The sequence below is a fragment of the Microtus ochrogaster genome, chromosome 17, assembly GCF_000317375.1.
Source record: "Microtus ochrogaster isolate Prairie Vole_2 chromosome 17, MicOch1.0, whole genome shotgun sequence".
NCBI classification, from domain to species: Eukaryota; Metazoa; Chordata; class Mammalia; order Rodentia; family Cricetidae; genus Microtus; species Microtus ochrogaster.
In genome coordinates, this window is record NC_022019.1 from 1696853 (window position 1) to 1719564 (window position 22712).

At 39.5% G+C, this 22712-nt stretch overlaps 1 protein-coding gene and 1 non-coding gene across 2 annotated transcripts in view; both read left to right on the forward strand.

Moving 5' to 3' along the window:
• Wdhd1 (WD repeat and HMG-box DNA binding protein 1) overlaps positions 1–22712 on the forward strand; it is a 38707-nt gene that overhangs the window by 7452 nt on the left and 8543 nt on the right. Inside the window, exons 4-17 of the mRNA XM_005355362.2 lie at positions 378–489; positions 654–704; positions 1554–1649; positions 4922–5014; positions 6788–6894; positions 7348–7489; positions 9657–9873; positions 10872–11053; positions 12753–12937; positions 14661–14902; positions 15843–15980; positions 17571–17727; positions 21061–21175; positions 21778–21909. Coding sequence (XP_005355419.1) covers positions 378–489; positions 654–704; positions 1554–1649; positions 4922–5014; positions 6788–6894; positions 7348–7489; positions 9657–9873; positions 10872–11053; positions 12753–12937; positions 14661–14902; positions 15843–15980; positions 17571–17727; positions 21061–21175; positions 21778–21909 — 1969 coding nt within the window. The remainder of the gene's footprint in view (positions 1–377; positions 490–653; positions 705–1553; positions 1650–4921; positions 5015–6787; positions 6895–7347; positions 7490–9656; positions 9874–10871; positions 11054–12752; positions 12938–14660; positions 14903–15842; positions 15981–17570; positions 17728–21060; positions 21176–21777; positions 21910–22712) is intronic.
• Positions 2800–2904, forward strand: LOC113457060. The gene has a single exon (XR_003377708.1). It is a non-coding gene; the product is annotated as a U6 spliceosomal RNA (small nuclear RNA).

A 22712-nucleotide genomic window follows, 5' to 3' on the forward strand; every position in this document is an offset into this window, starting at 1 on the left:
CATACCATACCTGGTTTCTGAATCTTTTAATTCTCCTTATAGGGGGGAAAAACCCAAAAAACCAACTTGTTGGATTGCTGAGATGGGATGTTATAGAACTTTCTAAAATGGTTGCAACTGTTAAGCATATTAGCAATAATACCTTAGAAGTATCTAGAGAAGCCGCGTAGGCAGTGCTTTTATTTTAACAAGGTAAGACGTTTTGACTGTATTTTCAGCATTTTTATTGAATGAAATGAAAGGTCAAGTTACTGAATGTGGGTGACACTCGTTGTTATAACAGTGTTACAGCATTCGCTCTTGTTCTGAAATGCTCAAGCCACGCCGTACGAGACACTTTTGTGTTTACTCATGTGATTCCTCTTAACTGTTTGTAGTGATTTTCTGGTCAAAGTTGTGAACGTGATGGATAACAGCCAGCAGCAAGCATTCAGAGGACACGATGCCCCTGTTTTAAGTCTGTCTTTTGATCCTAAGGATATCTTTCTGGTAAGCCTTTCATTCCCTTTTCATTTTCTTCAATGTGTTTAAAGCTATGGGAGAATTGGTAGAAATATTTACCCTTTTGGTCAAAGGCTTGTTTTAACTCATTTGAACCAGTTTCTATGTGGGATGACTGTAATTATAGAGAAATATATTGTTTATTTCTGCAGGCATCATCTAGTTGTGATGGAACTGTCAGAGTGTGGAATGTTTCTGATCAGGTAAATTAGAAAATTTACATTTAAAGCATTTTGCCCATTTCTATGATATTTCTGGTGTTATAGTATCTTATTGATCCAAGTAATTATTTATCTTTGTAATCTATTCCCTTTGAGTAGCATTAAATATTGCTTTCATTATTCCAGTATAATCTTATATATACATAAATATGTTGAACATTAATTTCTTTTACACTAACTCATAGTAAAAGGAGCAATTAGGTCATTATATATTTAGAGGATAGCTACTCTGCCTGGGGCCTTGTATTAGATGTTGCTGATAGAGAAATAAATAAGACAGAAGCCACGCTTGACTTGGAGAGTGACATAGAACCACACTTGGTACACGTTTTTTAAAACACTCTCTGGTTGGGCAGAAGGAACAGTGTGGTCTCCCTGAGGCATTCAGTGGGTTTGTGACCATACACATACTGATAAGGGAAATATCCTTCACAGGTAGGCCTCAGTAGCCACAGTTCCTGCCTGAAGTCTTGAAGGAAATAGTTCTGACTTTGATAACTTTGATGCCTTACTATTTTATGGCATACCTTTCAAGATTTATTTATTTTTGTTGACATGTTTAATTTATTGAAGGCCTTTTCTGGGCTTTTTGATTTGTGAGAGTCATGTTTGTTTAATGTGCACAGAGAGTGCTCCTGGGTAAAGTTTGTACTCTTCGTGTATCTGAAGGACTTAAAACAGAATAGGTAATTAGTTGTGACAGTTAAAATGTATTAAGTTGTATTTTCTCAAGACATAACAAATGGAAGAAACCACCTGTTAAGTCTGTTTTACCTCAGTTTTGAGAGAAATTTTGATGAAGAGGAGTAACTTTTCTTTTTTAAAAAACAGACATGTGCTATTAGTTGGCCAATCCTACAAAAGTGCAATGATGTTGTGAATGCCAGGTCCATCTGCAGACTCGCGTGGCAGCCTGGAGCCGGGAAAGTAAGCAACACTTTCAGTCCTTGTTAATTTTTAATGTGAGAAGTTTGGTTTTTTTTTATTATAATTTTATTTGTATTATATCATTTAGAACTCTAAGTCAAATAATACTGAAATGCTTCAAGAAATGTTTTAACTTTTAAAAATTTTATTGCGTGTATGAATGTGATGTTTGGTTGTATGCATGCATGCCATAACATGCTTGCAGAGAGGACAGCGGACAATTTTTAAAAAGAATATGAAAAGTTGGGGTGTGGACTGGCAAGATGGCTCTACGAGCAATAACACTTGCCAAGAGTGTGAATACTCCCTTGGAATCTCGTAAAAGTGAAAGGATAGATCTTTTCAAGTTATATGTTTACATGAATTATTCCTTTATTTTCCTATTCATTAACACTTAATGGAACAACTCTGAAACAGGATTATTTGCAGGATTGAAGAGATATGGAAGTCTTTCTCAGAATAATGACTCAGTGCTGCTTTTAGGCATATTCTATAAGTATACTTATACCTGTGCACTACAGTATATGTATAACAAAAATTATACCGTCCAATGAGATTGCAAATGTCTTAGGGATTTATTTTTAGGCAACTGGTTAGATAAATGTTGGTAGTCCTGAAAGTAAGATTCTCTCTAACGATTAGAGGACATCTTCCGTGTTCTTATGAAATAGACTTTAAAATGTATTAAGTACAAACTATCAAACTACAAAGTAGTAACTATAGCTAGACTGTTAATGCTTATTAATAAAGACATCACTATACATGAATACTTATATATATTCACACACATACATATATATTTATGCATTTTTTTGTTTTATTTTGGGAAGGGGCTCATGATCAAGCTGCTGTGTTGCTAGGGAAGACCTTAAACTCATGCTTCTGCATCTGAGTATTAGGATTACAGACTCACATGCAGCCGGCTCATGAATTTTTATAGTCTGCTTGTATTTGCCATGATGAGTAGAACTGGTTCTGATTTGGAGAGACTTTCAGAACAGACCCTTCCTTTTGAATCTTGAAGATATTTTTCCTTTGACACAGGGCTATGTAGTCCAGAAGTCAGAAGTCTTCTGCCTCTTTCTGAACGCTGGCCTCCATGCTAACCACACTTAGCCTCCATGAGCTGAGGGAACACTTAAGAGTGTAAATTCACTTTGGTAGCATATTTACTAAAATTGGGATGAAACAGAGAACTTTAGGATGGTCCTTATGCAAGAATGACATGCATACTCATGAAGCATTCTATGTATTTTTTTTAAAAATAATTCCATGATGATATCTTATATGCTACTTAAAAGTAAAGTATGTTATTAGATTTTTAATTAATTAATTTCTTTGTTTGCATGTTTTACTTGCATGCCTGGTGATTGAGTGGACCAGAAAAGGGCACCGAATCCCTTTGGGCTGGAGTTACAGATTGCTGTGAACTTCTGGGAATCAAACCCAGGCTCAACAAGAGCAGCCCTCAACTGCTGCACTTTCTCTTCAGCCCCACTTTTTAATATTTTTTACTTTTATTTTAATTTTTTTTCAAGACAGGTTTTCTCTGCATAGCCTTGGTGGTCCCAGAATTCACTCTGTAAACAGTCTGTCCTCGAAATCCCAGAGATCCTCCAGTCCCCGGCTCCCAGGTGCTGGGATTAAGGGCATGCAGCACCACTGCCCAGTTCAGTCTCACTCTATTAACCTTTTTTTAAATATGGAAAAAAATGCTTGGGTCTTTTTTTTTTTTTTTCTTGGAGGTGGTGTTGAGACAGGATTTCTCTGTATAGCTTTGGAGCCTGTCCTGGAACTCACTCTGTGGACCAGGTTGGCCTTGAACTCACAGATATCCACTGGCCTCTGCCTCCCGAGTGTTGGGATTAAAGGTGTGCTACCACCTGCCTAGAATACTTTTTGTTTTTTCAGTGTTTTGATAGTGCTGGTTTTTTGTGGTTGCTTTTCTTCCTAAGCCCTGGACCTTGTGTAGTTAAAGCACATTCTTCCACCCAGCTTTCTCCCAGACCTTCCATGGTTTTATTTTTTTCTACTTACCTGTTTCTTGGGTTTTTTTTTTTTTTTTTTTTTTTTTTTTTTTTTTTTTTTTTTTTTTTTTTTTTTTTTTTTTTTTGGTTTTTCGAGACAGGGTTTCTCTATAGCTTTGGAGCCTGTCCTGGAACTAGCTCTGTAGACCAGGCTGGTCTCGAACTCACAGAGATCCGCCTGCCTCTGCCTCCCGAGTGCTGGGATTAAAGGCGTGAGCCACCATCGCCCGGCTTACCTGTTTCTTGGAATAGACCAAACAAGAAGTTGATTTCATTTTCTTCTCAAGACATGAAAAGTTTTATAGAGCCAGTGAGATGCTCAACAGGTAAAGGTTCTTGCTGCCAGGTTTGACTACCTGAATTTGATCCTCTAGACACATCTGGGAGAAGACCAACTGTTGCACTTGCACACACACAAAATAAATTAATAAAAGTAAATGTAATTTTACAAATTAAAAAAATTGAGGACTCTGACTTTATTTCCTAGCAACAAATGAGATGGATTTTTAGATATAAGAAGGGTAGATTCTGAGGCGGGAGAGATGACTCAGCAATTTAGAACACTACCTGCTCTCTCAGAGGACCCAGCTTCAATTCCCGGCAATTACAAAGTGGTTAACAGGCATCTGTAACTCCAGTTCCAGGGCATCCGACCCTCACCTCTGGCCTCCATGGGCATCAGGCATGTGAGTGGCACAGACATGCAAATAGATAAAATACACATACAATAAAATTAAATAAATCTTTAAAAAATACAAGAAAGTTAGTCTTTAGAAATAGACTAGCTTTGTTTCCCCCTGTGGTGGCACACATCTTTAATTCCAACACTTAGGAGGCAGAGGCCAGTGGGATGTCTTTATGCTGACAAGCCTGACAGCCTGAGTTTGAACCACAGAACCTAAGTAGGTTTGAGAAGAGAACAGACTCCTACAGGTTGTCCTCTGGCCTCTCTGTGTGCACCGAGGTGGCTTGCTCTCTCTCACTCATACAAGCATGTTATTTATTATATGCAGTAGCTACTATGCTATTGCTTTGTTTTTCATTGAAAGTAATAGATGGATGGTCACTCATTTTTATTTTTTCTTATCAAAATTTCAAATCATGTGATTTATTTTGAGTTTTATTAATAGGAATTGAAATTCAGATTTGCTCTTATGTCTTGTGGTCTTGTGAGTTTACCTAGATTAGCTTTACAATTAGCTCTGCAAGTTGAATTTATGTAACTTTGTTTGTCTTTCCCAATAGTTATTAGCAGTTCCTGTGGAAAAATCTGTAAAGCTGTACAAAAGAGAAACTTGGACTAATCCATTTGATCTTTCAGATAGTTCTATCTCTCAGGTGGGTTTATAAGTGACTATGTCGTGGAACAGTAACTATAGCAAGAATTGAATGCATGCTCTACTAAAACAGTTGTCAGAGGAAGCATGTGGGCTAGAGAAATGACTCAGGGCTTAAGATCACTGACTGCTTTCAGAGAACCCAGGCTTGATTCCCAGCACCTACATACATGGCAGCTCACAACCATAAGAAACTGTAGTTTCAGGGTATCTGATGCCCTCTTGTGGTACACAGGCAAACATTCAGGCAAAATCACCATACATGTAAAAATAAATGGGTATATAAATAAATTTATAGAAAGTAAAGTTACCCTTAGCTTGATATTAGACTAAATTATTCTTGAATTTTTATTTTAAGTTTCAATAAGACTTGTGAATCTAGAATCTAGAATTTTAGTTGATGAGAGATTGTTAGGGTTTTTTTTTTAGATTTATTTATTTTTAGGCAGGACCTGTCTTAGGGTTTCTGTTGCTGTGAAGAGACCATGACCACAGCCACTCTCGTAAAGGAAAACATTTACTTGGGGTGGCCCACATTTTCAGTATAGTCAATTACCATCCTGGTGCGGCATGGTGGCGCGCAGGAGACACGGTGCTGGAGAAGTAACAGAGTCCTACATCTCGACTCACACGAAGGGGTCTGTCTTACTGGGCGTGGCTTGAGTATATTTGAGACTGCAAAGCCCACCTCCACAGTGACACACTTCCTCCAACAAGACCAAACCCAATAGTGCCACTCGCTTTGGGGGCTGTTTCTTTAAAACCGCCCCAGGGTCTCACCACATAGCCCTTTCTGCCTTGAGTTCTCTGTGCAGACCAGGCTGGCATTTAATTTATAGAAATCTACCCACCTTGCCAGGCGGTGGTGGCACATGCCATTAATCCTAGCACTCAAAAGGCAGAGGCAGGTGGATCTCTGTGAGTTCGAGGCCAGCTTGGTCTATAAGAGCTAGTTCCAGGACAGGTTCCAAAGCTACAGAGAAACCTGTCTCAAAACAAACGAAAAAGAAAAAAGAAAAAGAAAAGAAATCCACCTGCCTCAGCCTCATTGGGATTAGAAATGTATGCCACTACGCCTGGCTAAAGTTAATCTTTAAGTGTATATTTTTGTTTTTTGTTTTTGTTATTTTTTGCCTATGTGTAAGTGGGCTGTGTATTTTTCCTGGTGCCTGAGGAGACCAGAAGAGGGCCGTGAACCCCTGGCATTGGAGTTCTGCATGGTTGTAAGCTGCCATGTGGGTGCTGATAGCCAAGCCTGGTCCTCTTCTAAAGCAGCCAGGGCTCCTAACCACTGAACCACCTCTCTAACACCTTGTTATTTTTCTTATCTGTCTCTGTCTTTCATTTCCTCATTTCTATCAAATTTTAGGTCAAAAATTACTGATGTATATTCATTCACTATTTATACTTACGTATGTTTTGCGGTTCAAGGCTTAGGGTAGCAACAGTGACTTGCTAATGTTCACCTCATTTACTGGTGTCTTCATTTGGTGGTGAATCTTAGAGGGGATTCTTTTTTTTTCCCTTCAGGATGTTAACATTGTTTTATACTGTTATATTTCATTGTTAAGAATTAGGCAGGTACTAATTTCTTCTTGGCTAGCAAAACAACATATGCTAATAGCTGAAGATTATTTAAAAGGTTAAAAATAAGTACACTTTATTGCCATTTAAAATGTAATTAGAATAATATAGACTAGAGATTTAAAGCTATTTGGGGGTAATAAAGTGGGTAGTTTCTAAATATACATTATTATTAACTGTTTCTTTGTAGACACTCAATATAGTTACCTGGTCTCCCTGTGGGCAGTATTTGGCTGCAGGTACTATTAATGGCTTAATTGTAGTTTGGAATGTGGAAACCAAAGACTGCATGGAAAGGTACAATTTATTGTTTTTGTTTTATTAGAAAATATTTGCTCATTTTGACTGTTAATCAAAATGAAAATAGCTCTTAGATGATGAAAACCATTTAGTTTTTTAAATATTTATTTGCTTACTCATTGTTTGTGTGTGTGCGTGCACACTGGAGAGAGCATGCGTGTTGCAGTGTACTGTAGAGCTAGAAGACATTGCATGAGTCAGTTCTCACATCGTGAGGGTTCTGGAGGTCAAACTTGGGCTTGGTGACAAGAGTCCTTACACACTGAACCATCTCCAGTACTGTGTAATTTCTTTATGTTCAAATTTACCTAGAAAGTAAAGAAATATAGTTTTGATTTGGTTTTGGATGGTGCTGAAGATTGAATGCTTCTAGGCAAGGACTCTACTACTGAATCACATTCTCTAGTCCAGTGACTGTGACTTTAAAAGAGCCTACTTTTCCACTTTTAGGGTGAAACACGAGAAAGGTTATGCAGTTTGTGGCCTGGACTGGCATCCTACCTGTGGTCGAATCTGTTACACTGATGTGGAAGGGAACCTTGGAATCCTGGAGAATGTTTGTGACCTCAGTGGCAAGATGTCGAGCAGTAAGGTAATAGTGTACTGTGCAGGAACAGTTTTTCCACTGTTTCTGCAGCGGTGTGGATTTATGGAATAGAGTAAACCACCTTATTTTTTTTTGTGAAATTACAGCTTTTGTTTCTATCTTTGATGTTCAGTAATCATTTGTAATAAAGCTATTTACATCTGTTCAACCTAAATTTCTCACCTATTTCACAAGGAAGCTTTGCTTGCTCCATTGAATGTTTTTCTAAATGATTTTCTTATTTTTTTTCTTTTTTATTACTTTGTAATTTTTTGTAAAATACTGCTTTTGCATTTTGTATGAGAATTGTTAAATGTTTTAGAACTAAGACTTAAGATATAATAACTGTGCCTGATGGTGATGGCACACGCCTTTAATCCCAGCACTCAGGGAGGCAGAGGCAGGCGGATCTCTGTGAGTTTGACACCAGCCTGGGCTACAGAATGAGTTCTAGGACAGCCAGAGATAGGCAGAAAAACCCTGTTTCGAAAAACAACAAACAAATAAATAAAAAATAAGATTTAATTACCAAGACAGGTCTCAACTGGCTTATCAACCTTTTCTGCCTGGAATTAGCTCTGCTCTTCAAGCTTCACCTGGCTTCTCTGCTTGGTCCTCTGAGCTCCCAGCCTTCTCTGAGCTGGCGACCCTGGGTTCAGGGGTAAAGATGTTTCTCTCCCTGGCCCAGGTCTCAAATACAGGGAGTGTTTCTTTCTCTGACTCTGGATTCAGAGTCAGGGTGCTCAGTGATTGGTTGGTTTCCTGGTCCAGTTGTCTCTTTTACCCATACTTAAAAAGAACTTCATCCTATAAGAACATTCAAAGAGAGCACAATTTAAAATTCAAGCCCTCGGCTAGGCAGTTTGGCAGCACACACTGTTAGTCCCAGCTCTCAGAGACAGAGGCAGGTGGATCTTTGTGAGTTCAAGGCCAGCCTGGTCTACAGAACGAGTTCCAGGACAGCCAGGGCTACACAGAGAAATCGTGTCTCAAAAAACAAAAATAAAACAACAAAAATTCAGGGTCCTCATTGAATCACATGTGGACCCTGCCCACTTAAAGATTCATTTTGCATTGAAAATGTTACACCTTGAGAGAACATTCCAAGGTTTTCACACAGTGGACTGTGATGTGAATTCATAGGAAGAATTCCCTTGATAGTGTGGTGGAATATTTCCAGTGCGTTTGGAAAGGGTATCTTAAGTTGCAGTGACCTCGCTCTTGTTCCTCCCAGTGTCACAGCTCTTCTTCCAGATTCCAGCTTTCTTCTGCAGGGTGGGTGCTGTCAGTGCTGAACTTCAAAACCTGCTCCCCTTTGCTGCCCCTCTAGCCCTCCTTTACCACAGGCTTTCTCGTGGACTCCGTGTCCTTTCATGGTCTCTACATGTTATTGAGGCAGTTGGGGTTCCCTTTTGTGGGTTCTTAGTTTTATTAATAAAACAAGTTAAGATGGACTTAGAAGGGAGTTTGAGGACTATCTTATTAGAGTTGGAAAGGAAAACAATAGTGGGAACTCCCAGCAGTTGCTGGGAACCTCGAGGGAGATGTAGAAGAGAGTCTTGCCTTTAAGTTCGGCATGGAGGTCAGCAGGCAGCTGTGGGAGGTTGTGAGGGTGGTTGGGGGGTCTGGAGAGCAGCCGAGTGAGCTGGAGTGTCAGGGGAAGGACCTTGTTCTTTAGCAGTGTCTAGAAAAGAGGTGCAGGGTGAGCAGGCCGACTTAGCAGTGCTGCATGGTGATAGCTCTTCAGGAGGCTTCCTGCGAATGGTGTTTGCTGACTGTCCCTACACCTGGCCTGTCCCCAGAGAACATAGCACCTAGAATAAGTGTATTGGCTAGTCACTTTAAATCATAGGAACATGCTTGGCAGAGTTTGAACATGTCTTTAGGAGCCAGGTGTGTTTGGTTTTCTGTAATCCCAGCACTTGCCAGGTAGAGGCAGTAAGTTCACTCAGTGGCATAGTGAGTTTGAGGTCAACATGAGATATATGGGACAGTGTCTAAAAAACCCAAAATCACAAAGAGATTGCCTCTGGAAATCAAGGCTATACATTTATGTGCAAGGAACTGGGTTTATCTCTGGCACCACATTAACAGCAAAAGAAAAAGAGCCTCCTTTTGCCTAATTGTGTTTTTCTACGTCATTTACTAATATGTTCTAATTTGATTTTTCAAGGTGTCTAGTAGAGTGGAAAAGGATTACAATGATCTTTTTGATGGAGACGATACAAGTAGCGCTGGCGATTTTCTAAATGACAATGCGGTCGAGATGCCTTCTTTTTCAAAAGGAATCATAGATGATGAGGATGAGGATGAGGATGATAACCTCATGCTGGCTGCGGATCGTCTCAGACGGAGAAGTCATGTTCTGGGAGATGATGAAAACTCAGCTGGTAGGAATTTGACTTTGTGCGTGTGATAATCCCCTTGCTATTAGTTTTCCAGATGTTATTAAAACTATCAGATGGCTTAATTAGTGTTTAGAACTGCATTCTAAATCCTATATTAAAAAAATTTCAAATCAGCCCTCTAAGTCTTTCTAACAAACTATAAGATAAGTTATACTCCAAACAAATAGGAAATAATAGAGATGAACTCAATGACATTGACAACAGAAAAGTTAGAGAGAGGTCTAGCTCCAAGGATAGAGGCTCTTATGCCCAGCCTCACCACCTGAGGTCCCACAAGACAGCAGGAGAGAACTCACTTCCCAGTGTTATCCTCCGACCTCCACACCTGTCGTGCCATATGCGTATCTGCACTCAAAGACACACAAACTAAATTACAAACCTGGTCCAGCAGGATGGCTTATTGGATATAAGTGCCTTCCTATTAAGGCTAACAGTCTGGGTTCAGTCTCTGAGACCCACAAGTATGCGGCGAACACTTTTACCACCGAATCGTCTCTACAGCCCCAGACTTTAAAGAAAATTATGATTCGTGTGTGTGCATGTCACAGCATACATGGAGTTGGTTCTCTCCCTCTACCTTTCTGTGGATTCTCGGAATCAAAGTCAGGTTACCAGGTTTGCACGGCAAGAAGCTTTAATTGCTTAGTCATCTTGCTGGTCCACCCAGAACGTTTTAAAAAAGAAATAGAAACTGATTTATAGAAATCAAGAATTGGTAAAATGAGTATTTTTACTGTAACTGGATGGTAGCTAACAATGCAGAGACTATTAACAGAGTTTGGTGTCGTTGCCTAGACTGACGTAAGGCACCGTGTGTTCTGTCTCCCTGGACATTTGCATCGTTGCTCCATTTCTTAACGTGCTGGAAGAGGCGAGTAGTGTGTCAGCCTGAGAAATATAGGAACGCCCTCTGCTCTTCATAACGCTTTTCCTTTTCTAGGTTGTTAATTATGATTGTCTTATACTTCTTTGTTCTGTAGATGCAACAATGCTAAACACTGGTCTTCACAAAGAGGAAGGGGAAGATGACCAGGCAGGCAGTATTCATAATCTCCCCCTTACAAAATCCCAAAGGCCATTCTATGATGGGCCCATGCCAACGCCTCGACAGAAGCCATTCCAGCCCAGTTCTACACCCTTGCATCTCTCTCACAGATTCATGGTAAGCCTTCAGCTACACCTGACTTTCAAGTAATTCTTCAAGCATTGTTTCCCCTACAGTTTATTTGATAGATTCAAAAATAATTTAAAAAACCTTGCGTAAGTAGGCTAGAGCATTTTGATTGATATAATTTTAATTTTATGGTAGGTTTATTTCATGGTTAACTAAAAATTTTAATCTTATTTCAGTATTACTATTGAAAATTTTGTTAATTCTGTTTTGCAAAATAAAATAATAAAAATATGACTGTATGTCTTGTAATACTTGTTGGAATATTTCTAAACTTTATTCCTCAGAATTTCAATGAGTAGCCTAGTACTCACTATGTAGACCAGGTTGACCTCAAATTTGTGATAACCTCCTGCCCTTGCTTCCAGAGTACTAGGATTGTAGGTGTGTACTGTCATGCCTGGCTATATTTTTATGTAAAATATTATTTGGATTATAAAACACTTGTTGGAAGATGTTTTTATAACACTTTTTTTTTCCTTTTTGGTTTTTTGAGACAGGGTTTCTCTGTGTAACAATCCTGGCTGTCCTAGACTCACTCTGTAGACCAGGCTAGCCTCAAATTTGCAGAGATCCACCTGCGTCTGCCTCCTGTGTGCTGGAATTAAAGGTGTAACCACCACTACCACCGCTGCCCAGTGAGCTTATTCTTTTTTAAAACTAGTTAGTATCTTAGGGGCTCAGTAGTTATGAGTGCTGGCTAGATTCAATTGCCCAGCCAAAGTGGTAGCTCACAACTGTCTGTAATTCCAGTCTCAGGGAATTGAATATCTTCTTCTGACCTCTACAGTGGTACACAGATATTACACGCAGATTAAAAACCCACACACATAAAACTTTTTAAATTTTTAAAAATTAGAATAGAGAACCTAATATCTTAGTATTTAAAACAAGGTATAACACAGTGAGCATTAAGATGTTTCTTGAATTGATTAATGAAAATATTAGCATTTGTTTCAAGTTTGAGAGCTTGAAAGTTCAGGATGTTATTTGTTATTTATTTGATGTTTTTCTTTCTGCAAATGTTGTTAGATGTTTTTACCGAAGACCTGGTCTTGGCTTACATTTTAGTATAAATACAAAAGGAGGTATTTCATCATAAAACTTTGTTAATAATTCTCATCAAGCAATACATCTTAGTGTCAATATTTTATTTATAGCTATGTTAACATGCTCTTCTGGCTTTGGTGGCACCAGACATGAACATGGTGCATATATATACATGTAGGGAAAACACTCAAATTCATTAAAAAAGACTGACAGGACCAAGTGTGAGCCTTTAGTGTACATCAGTAGAAGATAAACTTTCCAAATGATACCAGTTTTTGTTGTTTTACAGTTTGTATATTTATCTTGTAACCACTTATTTGAATAGAAAAAAAAATGTTGCATTTATATCTTTATTTGTGTAGAACTCAAAGTTTAATGGTTTGGATAAGTGCTTTTTCAATTGTGTTATGTAATTCTTAAAATGTTAAGTATTCCATTTGCTAATTGATTATGTGACTTTTTATAAAGGAAAGAATAATTAGTCATTATAGCTCTGAAATTACCACTGTTTTCTGGAGCTGTGCTGAGTTAGATAAAATGTGGTAACTCTGGATACAGATTGAGCTATAGTCCTTGGTCAGTGCTCTTGTAACATGGCCTTAGGAGTTTGTTTTTCTTAACTGGTCTTACGTATTCGTAGGTGTGGAACTCTGTTGGGATTATTCGTTGTTATAATGATGATCAGGACAGTGCCATAGATGTGGAATTCCACGATACCTCCATCCATCATGCAACACACCTATCGAACGCTTTCAACTACACAATGGGAACTCTTTCCCATGAAGCTGTTCTGTTGGCATGTGAAAGCACTGACGAATTAGCAAGGTATGGGGGGGAATCTGGCATTGTTGAACTGTGAGATCAAGCTGTGTCTTTTATACTACGGAATACCAGAAACTAGGCTTGGGTGTAAGCACCAGTACAGCTCAGAATATCTTTTGCTCTTAGTTGTCTCCTTGTTGCATCTTCTGCATATGAAAATGATAGGGTGTGACTTCTAATACAAGAGAGATGAGATTATGTTTTATGTTGTTACTGCTATTACTATTAATAATGTAACATTCGTAGAATGTTCAGAAAATGCCAGTTCCCTAAGTTCTCCTGAATTCCCTTTAGAATTCTCCTAGAAGTAATAATATGGTATGTATCCTTGACCTCGTTTTGTATGAACCCTCTTTTTCAATAATTTATATACAAGAAAATATAACCATACTTCAGGTTGATGAGTTGACAGATTGGTATATACTTGTAACTACTACTTCAGAGTATAGATTATTTTTTATTATCTGAAAAATTTTTTATGTTTCTTATAATTAATTCAGTCCTAGTCTTGGATTATTGCTGGCCTCAGTATTTTTGTTTGCTTTGTCATAGATTAGATTTGAAATCTTTCTTTGAAAAATAATTTTTTAAAAAAATTTATTTATTTATTTATTTATTTATTTATTTATTTATTTATTTATTATGTACACAATGTTCTGTTTGTGTGTATGCCTGCAAGCCAGAAGAGGGCACCAGACCTCATTACAGATGGTTGTGAGCCACCATGTGGTTGCTGGGAATTGAACTCAGGACCTTTGGAAGAACAGGCAATGCTCTTAACCACTGAGCCATCTCTCCAGCCCCCTGAAAAATAATTTTTTAAAAGGAAGATGACATCAAAATGTAGTATTTAGCAAGTTTTTCTTTTTGCTTAGTGGATTGTTGACTAGTTTATGTGATTTGATAGGTAGATAGATATCACAGCTCTGTATATTTCCTTTTTATTTTAAAATTAGTATTCAGAGAATCAGTATTTCTTCTGATACCAAATTTGGGTGCTGCCTGCATTCCGAATGCATAGAGAGGAGAGACAGGAAGTACATCAGCTTTTAGCCGTGTTAATAGTTTTACTGGTGATATGTGATTGCTTTTTCTCTCTCTCTCTCTCTTTGGTCATACATGTTAATTCTTTTGTTAATGAGAACTGTTGCTTACAAAGTTTTGATACTTTCTAACTTGTTTAAAGTCTTGGTTGTTGTTCTGTGTGCACCTTATGGAACAGACACTCTTGATGGCCCTTACCTCATATTTTACATTTAATATATTGTAAATATGTTCTTCTGTCTTTAAATATCCTTCTAAATATGAGTCATCAGATTTAATGTAAATTATTTTAAGTTTATCATGAGTTTGGGATGTAACACAGTCACAGAGTGTTTATCACCTTCAGGCCAGTGGTTATATCCCTGGCACCAGACATGCACATATGCAAGCTCTCCTCCCCCAAATGAACTTCATGATTATTTTTTTTTTAAATCAATTGTAGTAATAAGATAAGAAAAATAAACTTTGGCATCATGGTTAGTTATATATAAAAATAGCACATAGCTGCACGCCTTTATCCCAGCACTCAGGAGGCAGAGGCAGGCGGGTCTCTGAGTTCGAGGCCAGCCTGGTCTACAGAGCAAGCTGTAGAATAGCCAGTGCTACATGGACAAATCCTGTTTTAGGGAAGTAAAAGAATATAAAAATTCAATTGTTTCTGGCTTGTTTTATTTATTTTTAGCAAGCTTCATTGCCTGCACTTCAGTTCTTGGGATTCAAGCAAGGAGTGGATAGTAGATATGCCTCAGAGTGAAGATATTGAAGCCATATGTCTTGGTCAAGGGTGGGCTGCTGCTGCTACTACTGCCTTGTTCCTCCGATTGTTTACTATTGGAGGCGTTCAGAAAGAAATCTTCTGCCTTCCCGGACCCGTGGTGTCAATGGCAGGACACGGAGAACAGCTTTGCGTTGTTTACCATAGAGGTAGGTTTTCCTTGTCTTCTATGATAATATAGCTTGAGTGAAATGGAAGCTACTTGAGCTGTTTCTGTTGTTACTGATCTCCTTTTGTTTCCTTCCTCAGATAAGTGTCTTTGGTTAGACCGTGTCAGGATGCTTGACTGTAAAACTTGCTATCTTAGTCTTGTAAAAAGTGGTGAATGAAGCCGGGCAGGGGTGGGGCATGCTTAGTCCCAGCACTTGGGAGCAGAGGCAGGGGATCTCTAAGAGCCAAGGCCAGCCTGGTCTGATAGGAGTTTTGGGACGGAGTATTCAAATATTTCTAAATGGCCCTGTTTTAGTTTCTTTTCCTGTTGCTGTGATACAGTACCTGAGTGGGGTGATGGTGGCACACGCCTTTGATCTCAGCACTCGGGAGGCAGAGAGGCAGGTGGATCTCTGGGTTTGAGGCCAGCCTGGTCAACAGACAACCCCAGGACAGCCAGGGCTATACAGAGAAACCCTGTCTTGAAAAACCAATAATAATAATGATAATGATAATGATGATAATGGTATAGAGCACGTGATATAAACAACTCGAGGGAGAAAGGGTTTACTCTGGCACAGTCTGTCATGGTGGGGTGTAAAGGCAACCAGGTTTATTAAATTACCTGGTTACATTATATCCATAGTCAGGAAGCAGAAAGTGATGGACGCGTGCGCTCAGTTCCCTTTCTACATTATATAGTCCAAGATCGTGACCAGGAAATGGTACCGATTATGTTCTCCACAGATGTGCTTGAGTGAACCAGTACCACTTCATACACAGTCAGTGTAGTTACTAATCTGTTTCTAATGTATCAGAATGGTTCCTCATGTGGCTTAACTATAAAGATAGTGCTGTTTTAAGAATGTGTTGTAAATTAGTTCCAGAATATAATTTAGACTTGACTATGGCTGAATAACCTCTGGTGCATTTCTCTAGGTACAGGGTTTGATGGAGATCAGTGCCTTGGAGTTCAGCTGCTAGAGTTGGGGCAAAAGAAAAAACAGGTTCTGCATGGCGACCCTCTTCCTCTTACAAGGAAGTCCTACCTTGCGTGGCTGGGGTTTTCTGCTGAAGGCAAGAACGTTTCCTTTCTTTATAATAAAGACATTTCAAGAAGAAAATAACTTTATTATTTTAGTGTTTACTTAAAATACTGTTTATATTAAAATTTAATTATGTGTATGTGTGTGCCCATGGGATCCAGAGGAGCGATAGTTAGAGGTGGTTGTGCGCCACCTCTGTGTGCCCTGAGAACCAAACTGTAGTCCTCTGTAAGAGTAGCTAGTGCTCGCCCCCAGTCAGCCATTTCTCCAACTCTGGAAAACTGTGTTTCCTAGTATTTATTTGTTACATAGCAAGTAGAAGATACAGATCATTAATAAAATTATGTCTTTTCCAATAAATTCTATACATAAGTTAGAAAGTTTCTAAAATTGTGTTTAATCTATGTGTGGCTCTTGAACACTTGAAATGTGGCCAGTCTGAATTGAGATATAGATATAGAATACTGAATTTTAAAGACTAGTATTAAAAAAGGGAATATCAAAAAAACTCTGAGTATTTCATTTACATTGACTACATACATGTTAAGTCATAATATTTTGGCCATATATGATTAAATGCTAAAATTTTTTGTTTAAAAGTACTACATAAAGCTGGGTGATGGTGGTGCATACCTTTAATCCCAGCACTTTGGAGGCAGAGGCGGGCAGATCTCTTTGAGTTCAATGCCAGCCTGGTTTATAAGAGCTAGTTCTAGGATAGCTAGGGCTGTTACATAGAGAAACCCTGTCTCAAAAAACAAAAACAAACAAGTACTATATATGAATAAAAATTACATTAATGGATCACATGATATTTCTCTTGGAGTTCTATTACTGACCTGTTAGAGTGATTTATGACAGGTGCCTTATTTAAGCATCTGCTAGCTCTTTGAAGGACTTGAATATAGCTTACTAGGGATGTATGTCCTTCATTAGCCATTTGGTTTACTTGAAAACCTTGGTTCATCTTTAACTTATCAGCCGTTTCTGTTGGAATGTTATTGTCTATTTATCCCGGAATAATACTGCTCCAAGTAGCCTCCATTTCTTTAGCTTTTCCTTTCCCCAAGTGCCAACTGGGTCTAGCACCTATGGAAATGATTGAAGATAACAAAAGGGGTACATACCTTCTGAGGAGCAACAGTAGGTGGTCAGCAGTGATGTTCTCTCTTCCTAAGAATTATGTACCTGGGAGCTTTTGACAGAACAGTAATTAGACCATTAGAGAAAAGAGGCATAAAAACAGTACCAAAGCATCACCTTAGAGCAAGCGCTGATTATTGTATCTTTCGTAACCAGGAGATTTCAGATGTATGTTTGAACTTCTTAAAAAGTTGAATTGACTTAAAAATAATTACTGTTATATTCCAGCAGGGGGCATAGTTTTCACTGAAACTGTTGTTTTTTGTTTTTGTTTTTTAAAATAAATTTTAGTCAGAGTCAGGGTTTCTCTTCAGTTGGGTCTGTGTGGTAATGAAAATCTTGCAGAAAGCAACCCTGAATTATCTCCTCCACCTTTGCTTTTGAAATGAAAGTTGAATCCTTGGTGTGTATTTTTGGAGGTTTATTTAACAGTGCATAGCTGTGTTTTCAAGTGATTTCTTTGTTGTTGGTTGTTTAGGTACCCCCTGTTACGTGGATTCCGAAGGCTGTGTTCGAATGCTTAACAGAGGGCTTGGGAACACGTGGACTCCTGTCTGTAACATACGAGAGCACTGCAAAGGGAAATCTGATCACTACTGGGTGGTTGGGATCCATGAGCATCCCCAGCAGCTGAGGTGAGCTATCACGGAGTGTAGAACTGAGTCTGGCCTCTGGTTCAGGCCGTCCTCCCACCTCTGTCTCCTGAGTGCTGGGATCCACACTCACAGGGCTGTGCCTGGCTCCAGCTTCCTCTTTGGTATGAGACTTCGTACGTGTATTTGTAGTGTATGTGCTGCCGAAGCGAGCACATCTACCAGTGTATTTATTTGCTTTTCATTTGCTAACTGCTGAAGGGAAAATTAAAATGTGGTCTATCTATATTATCGGGCTGTAGAAAGTTATAAATTACTGATACACACTTATAATGTCATTGAACCTGGGAAACATTATGGTCTTAAAGGACTATATATTGTTTGATTCCACTTGCAAAGTATCCAGAATAAGGTATCTCTAGAGACAGGAGTTCCTCTATTCTATTCCTGGCATCTCTAGGCAGATCATGAGACAAAAGCAGGGGTGTTTGGGGTGGGCGTAGTCCACATTATGGGGATTTGAGAAGATAAAATACAGTCTTTTCAGACAGTGCAAAATTGAATTTAATAGAAAACCATAAAGGTTTCAATGCTTATTTCCATATTTGCCTAGAATCTGCAGAATTCCATTGTTGATATATTTAGTATTATAAGCTATACTAGTTGGCTGGGGATATGATTTAGTAGTAATACTTGTTTAACATGTAGGAGACACCCCGAATTTCATCTTCAGTACAGGGAAAAATGCTTTTTTTTTTTTTTTTTAAAGAAAAATCTGGGTGTGGTGGCACAGCACTCAGGAGGCAGAAGCTGCTAGATCTCTGAGTTTGAATCAGTCTGGTCTTTGAAGCAAGTTGCAGGTCTGTCAGGGTTACATAATGAGGCGCTGTGTTTTGTTGTGTTTTTGAGACTGCATTAGTTAACTTTTTAATTGGTGTTAGGATGTGTGGTTGTCCTTGGAAATTTCTTGTGTTTCCATTTCTGGACATAAAGCTATTAATAGGAGCTTATGGTTTGAACCCATGAGGGATTTTGCTAGCCTCTCTAGTTACTAAAGTTAAGATGACTCATTTTGTTATTGAATGTTTCATCTTATTATTTGGGGCAGTATAGACCAGGCTGGCCCAGAACTCAGAGAGCACCTGTTTTGCCTCTAAAGTACTAAGATTGAAGATGTGCTGTTTGCAACTGTAGCTGTAGCTCCAGGGGATCCAATGCAGTCTTCTAGTCTCCTTGGGCACCTTACACATTTGCACAAATCCACACTCGGCCATACTCGTAATTTAGAATAAAAAATTTGAATTTAGCAATGATTGTGGTTTTCTTGAAATTGAATCTCACGTAGCCCAAACTGAGCTCGGATCACCTTGTAATCATGGATAGCCTTGAACTGCTTTCCACTGCGCCAAGTGCTAGAACTGCCGGTCTGCTCCCACATTTAGGATAGTCGTACACATCTGAAACACTGAGGTGCTAAGAAGTCTGCCTTTGGGGGCTGGAGAAGTGGCTCCGCCATTGAGAGTTCTCCTACAGGGAACCTGGACTCTTGGATTTCCAGTGTTCATTCATATGGTGGCTCACAACCATCCATACTCCAGTTCCAGGGGACCCTCTTCTAAACTCCATGGACATGAAGGTGGTGTACATAATACTCATACACACAAAATAAATACAGCTTAAAACAACAAACACTTACTCCAGGTGGTGGCTGTGCACACCTTTAATCCCAGCAATGAAAAGTTTGCTTATGAAAAATGTATTTCTCGGGCGGTGGTGGCGCACGCCTTTAATCCCAGCACTCGGGAGGCAGAGGCAGGCGGATCTCTGTGAGTTCAAGACCAGCCTGGTCTACAGAGCTAGTTCCAGGACAGGCTCCAAAACCACAGAGAAACCCTGTCTCGAAAAAAACCAAAAAAAAAAATTTAAAAAAAATGTATTTCTACAAGCATGGTGGAGTTGGAGAATTGGGACTTCAGGGTCAGCCTGGGCTATGTGTTTGTGACTGTGGCTCAAAAACAGAAAGGAAAGAAGAAAGTGAAATTGTATTTAGTTTTGTGCATTGAGACAGGCTCTTTTCATACTTTCCTTGGTTTTATTCTGAAGAAACAGACTTTTCAGAGGTTGGATTCATAGCTGTGCTGCTTCCTCTTCCCCTATTCTTTTTTTTTTAAATATATTTATTTATTTATTATGTATACAATATTCTGTCTGTGTGTATGCCTGAAGGCTAGAGGAGGGCACCAGACCTCATTACAGATGGTTGTGAGCCACCATGTGGTTGCTGGGAATTGAACTCAGGACCTTTGGAAGAGCAGTCAGTGCTTTTAACCGCTGAGCCATCTCTCCAGCCCCCCTCTTCTTTTTTTGAGAGCCTCGTAAGGATTTGAGACTGGCTGGCTTCAAACTCGTGGTTTTTGTGCCTCGGGCTCCCAAGTGCTGAGAGGATAACTGTGTGCCACCGTCCTGTCTGTTCATTTACACTCATTAGAGGTGATGGTTTCCCTCCGTGTGGCTGGAGATAACTGCAGACCTGAGGAGAAATCCCACAGCTTTCTTTCTGCGCCAGTCTCCTGCTGTGTTTAAGGAAACTTAACTGCCCTGTACCAGAGAGATTCACTAAAACTTCTCGGGGCTTCGGTTTGCTCTTGGTGTTTGTGGTGAAGACGGTGTGGGTTGTTACTCTGGAAGGGCAGTGTGGTGTCAAGGTCCACGGCTCAGTCTCTGAGTCATGCCGCCTGCCTGCCGTGTAGCCAGGTCACACTGTCAGACTTAGGGATTTCCCTCAGCTCTCAGACAGAAAGTGCGCGTCCCAGAATTGCTGGAAAGATGAGATGGTTTTGTTAAGTAGTGCACATAGAACAGTCCATGTCACCAGAGAGTAGTGTCCATTGACTGTTAGCGGATAAAAATTAGTTTGTGTTTTTTTATTTTTTGTTTTGAGATATTGTAGACAGTGTAGTTCTTGCTGTCCTGGAACTAACTCTGTAGATCAGATTGGCCTTGAACTAAACAGAGTTCCATCTGCCTCTACCTCCCAAGTGCTGGGATTAAAGGCCTGTACCACCACCGCCTGGCTCAAATTTGTTTCTCTTGTACTGACTGTCACACATCTCCTGTGACAGTGGGGCATATATCATGACATCTTGTGACAAAGGGGCATAGATCATGTAAATGAACACATTTGTGAGTGTGGCTGCTCCTTATTTCTCCGGTGGACTTTTAGAAGTAATAGGATTGTTTATAAGACATTTGAAATTTCCAGGCCTATTAGAATAGTATTACTGCTCATAGTTCCAAATTCCTGAAAAGTTTTTAATTTAGCGGATTTTGTGATACTGTAGAACGTCTTTAAGGTGGAACTTTTTTCACTGACAGGTGCATCCCTTGTAAAGGTTCTCGGTTCCCTCCCACCCTTCCACGTCCCGCCGTGGCCATATTACCCTTTAAGCTTCCTTATTGTCAGACTGCCACAGAGAAAGGCCAAATGGAGGTATGTGGATGTCTTGATACTCTACATGTGATATTTAATGCCTATGACAGAGGAGATTTAAGTCATCACAGTGGCCAGTGTTGAGTATTACTACACTATGATACTGCAGTATAAATAATGTAGTGGGGCACTGCCACAGCTTCCAGGGCTCTCTGCTAAGGACTGGGTTATGACTGGCAGGGCCTTACCAGAGCTAGACCTTCCCACTAGGCTCAGGTAAGCCTGCTGCACTCTGACCGTAAACTCATCGGACTCTAGACCTAGCCTGTTGTCGTAAAAGACTTTTGAAACCTTGCAGTTAGTCATTCGAGTTAGAAGGCAAGTCGTCTAGGAACTAGTTTTCCAAGTTCTCTGAGTACTAATATAAGAAATCACAGTCTTATACACATACACACATGGACACCTTTTTTAAAAAAATAAAAACTAGACCATAAAGCTAAGCTATAATGCACATTGAAATTAGAGTTGTAAAATAAGTATATATACAAAGGAGTTTTTCAGAAAATATTTTAAAACCAGTATCTTAAGATGGACCTGACCCTTGAGGGGTGGGTTGAGTGTTCAGGGAATGGTAATTTGATGCACTTTGATCTGTTTTGCAGGAACAGTTTTGGCATTCGGTCCTGTTTCACAACTACCTTGATTACTTGGCTAAAAATGGGTATGAGTATGAAGAGAGCACTAAAAATCAGGCGGTAAAAGAGCAGCAAGAACTTCTGATGAAAATGCTTGCGGTGAGTAAAATATGCTGAAACAAAGTTTAATTATTTTCTTAGCTTGAGATCCTTTTTTTACTTTAAGGCGGGGTGTTTCTCTGTGTAGCCCTGGCAGTTCTGGAACTCACTCTGTAGACCAACCTGAACTCGAACTCACAGAGACCTGCCTGTCTCTGCCTCCTGAGTGAGCAAAAGGTGTGTATCACCATGCCCAGCCCTAGGTAAGATTTCTTAAAGATACTTAAATAAACACTAAATTTACCATCTAGGATTCATAGATTTTATTTTTTCCCTTAAAGTTTCATCTCTCTCTTGATGGTACAGTTGAGATATTTGAAATGTTGCCCTGTAGCTAAGGCCATAGGTGGAGAGTAGGCTTTCCTGGTGCTGTGCTCCAGCAGCTGCTCCCCATGACTCGCAGTATGAGAGCCATTGTGACTCCTGCTTGTCTACGCCACAACACAACTTTAGGTGTGGTCTGTTCTAGGTCTCCAGGGTTGGACAGCTTTAAGCATGTCCTTAGGCATTTGAATTTCCCAGCCTGTTGTCCTCACCACTGGCCAGGTTTGGTGTGCCTCGTGTTCTTCACTGCGTGTATTTTTGGAGCAGGGTCTCTTAAGGTTTGTTGCCACCATGGCAGGTTTGTTTGCTGGAAGGCATGTAATCCCTTTCTTTCCACTAGATGTCCATGTAGGTAATCCATGTCTTTCCACTGGGTGTCCATGTATGTAATCCATGTCTTTCCACTGGGTGTCCATGTATGTAATCCCATGTCTTTCCACTGGATATCCATGTATGTAATCCATGTCTTTCCACTGGAT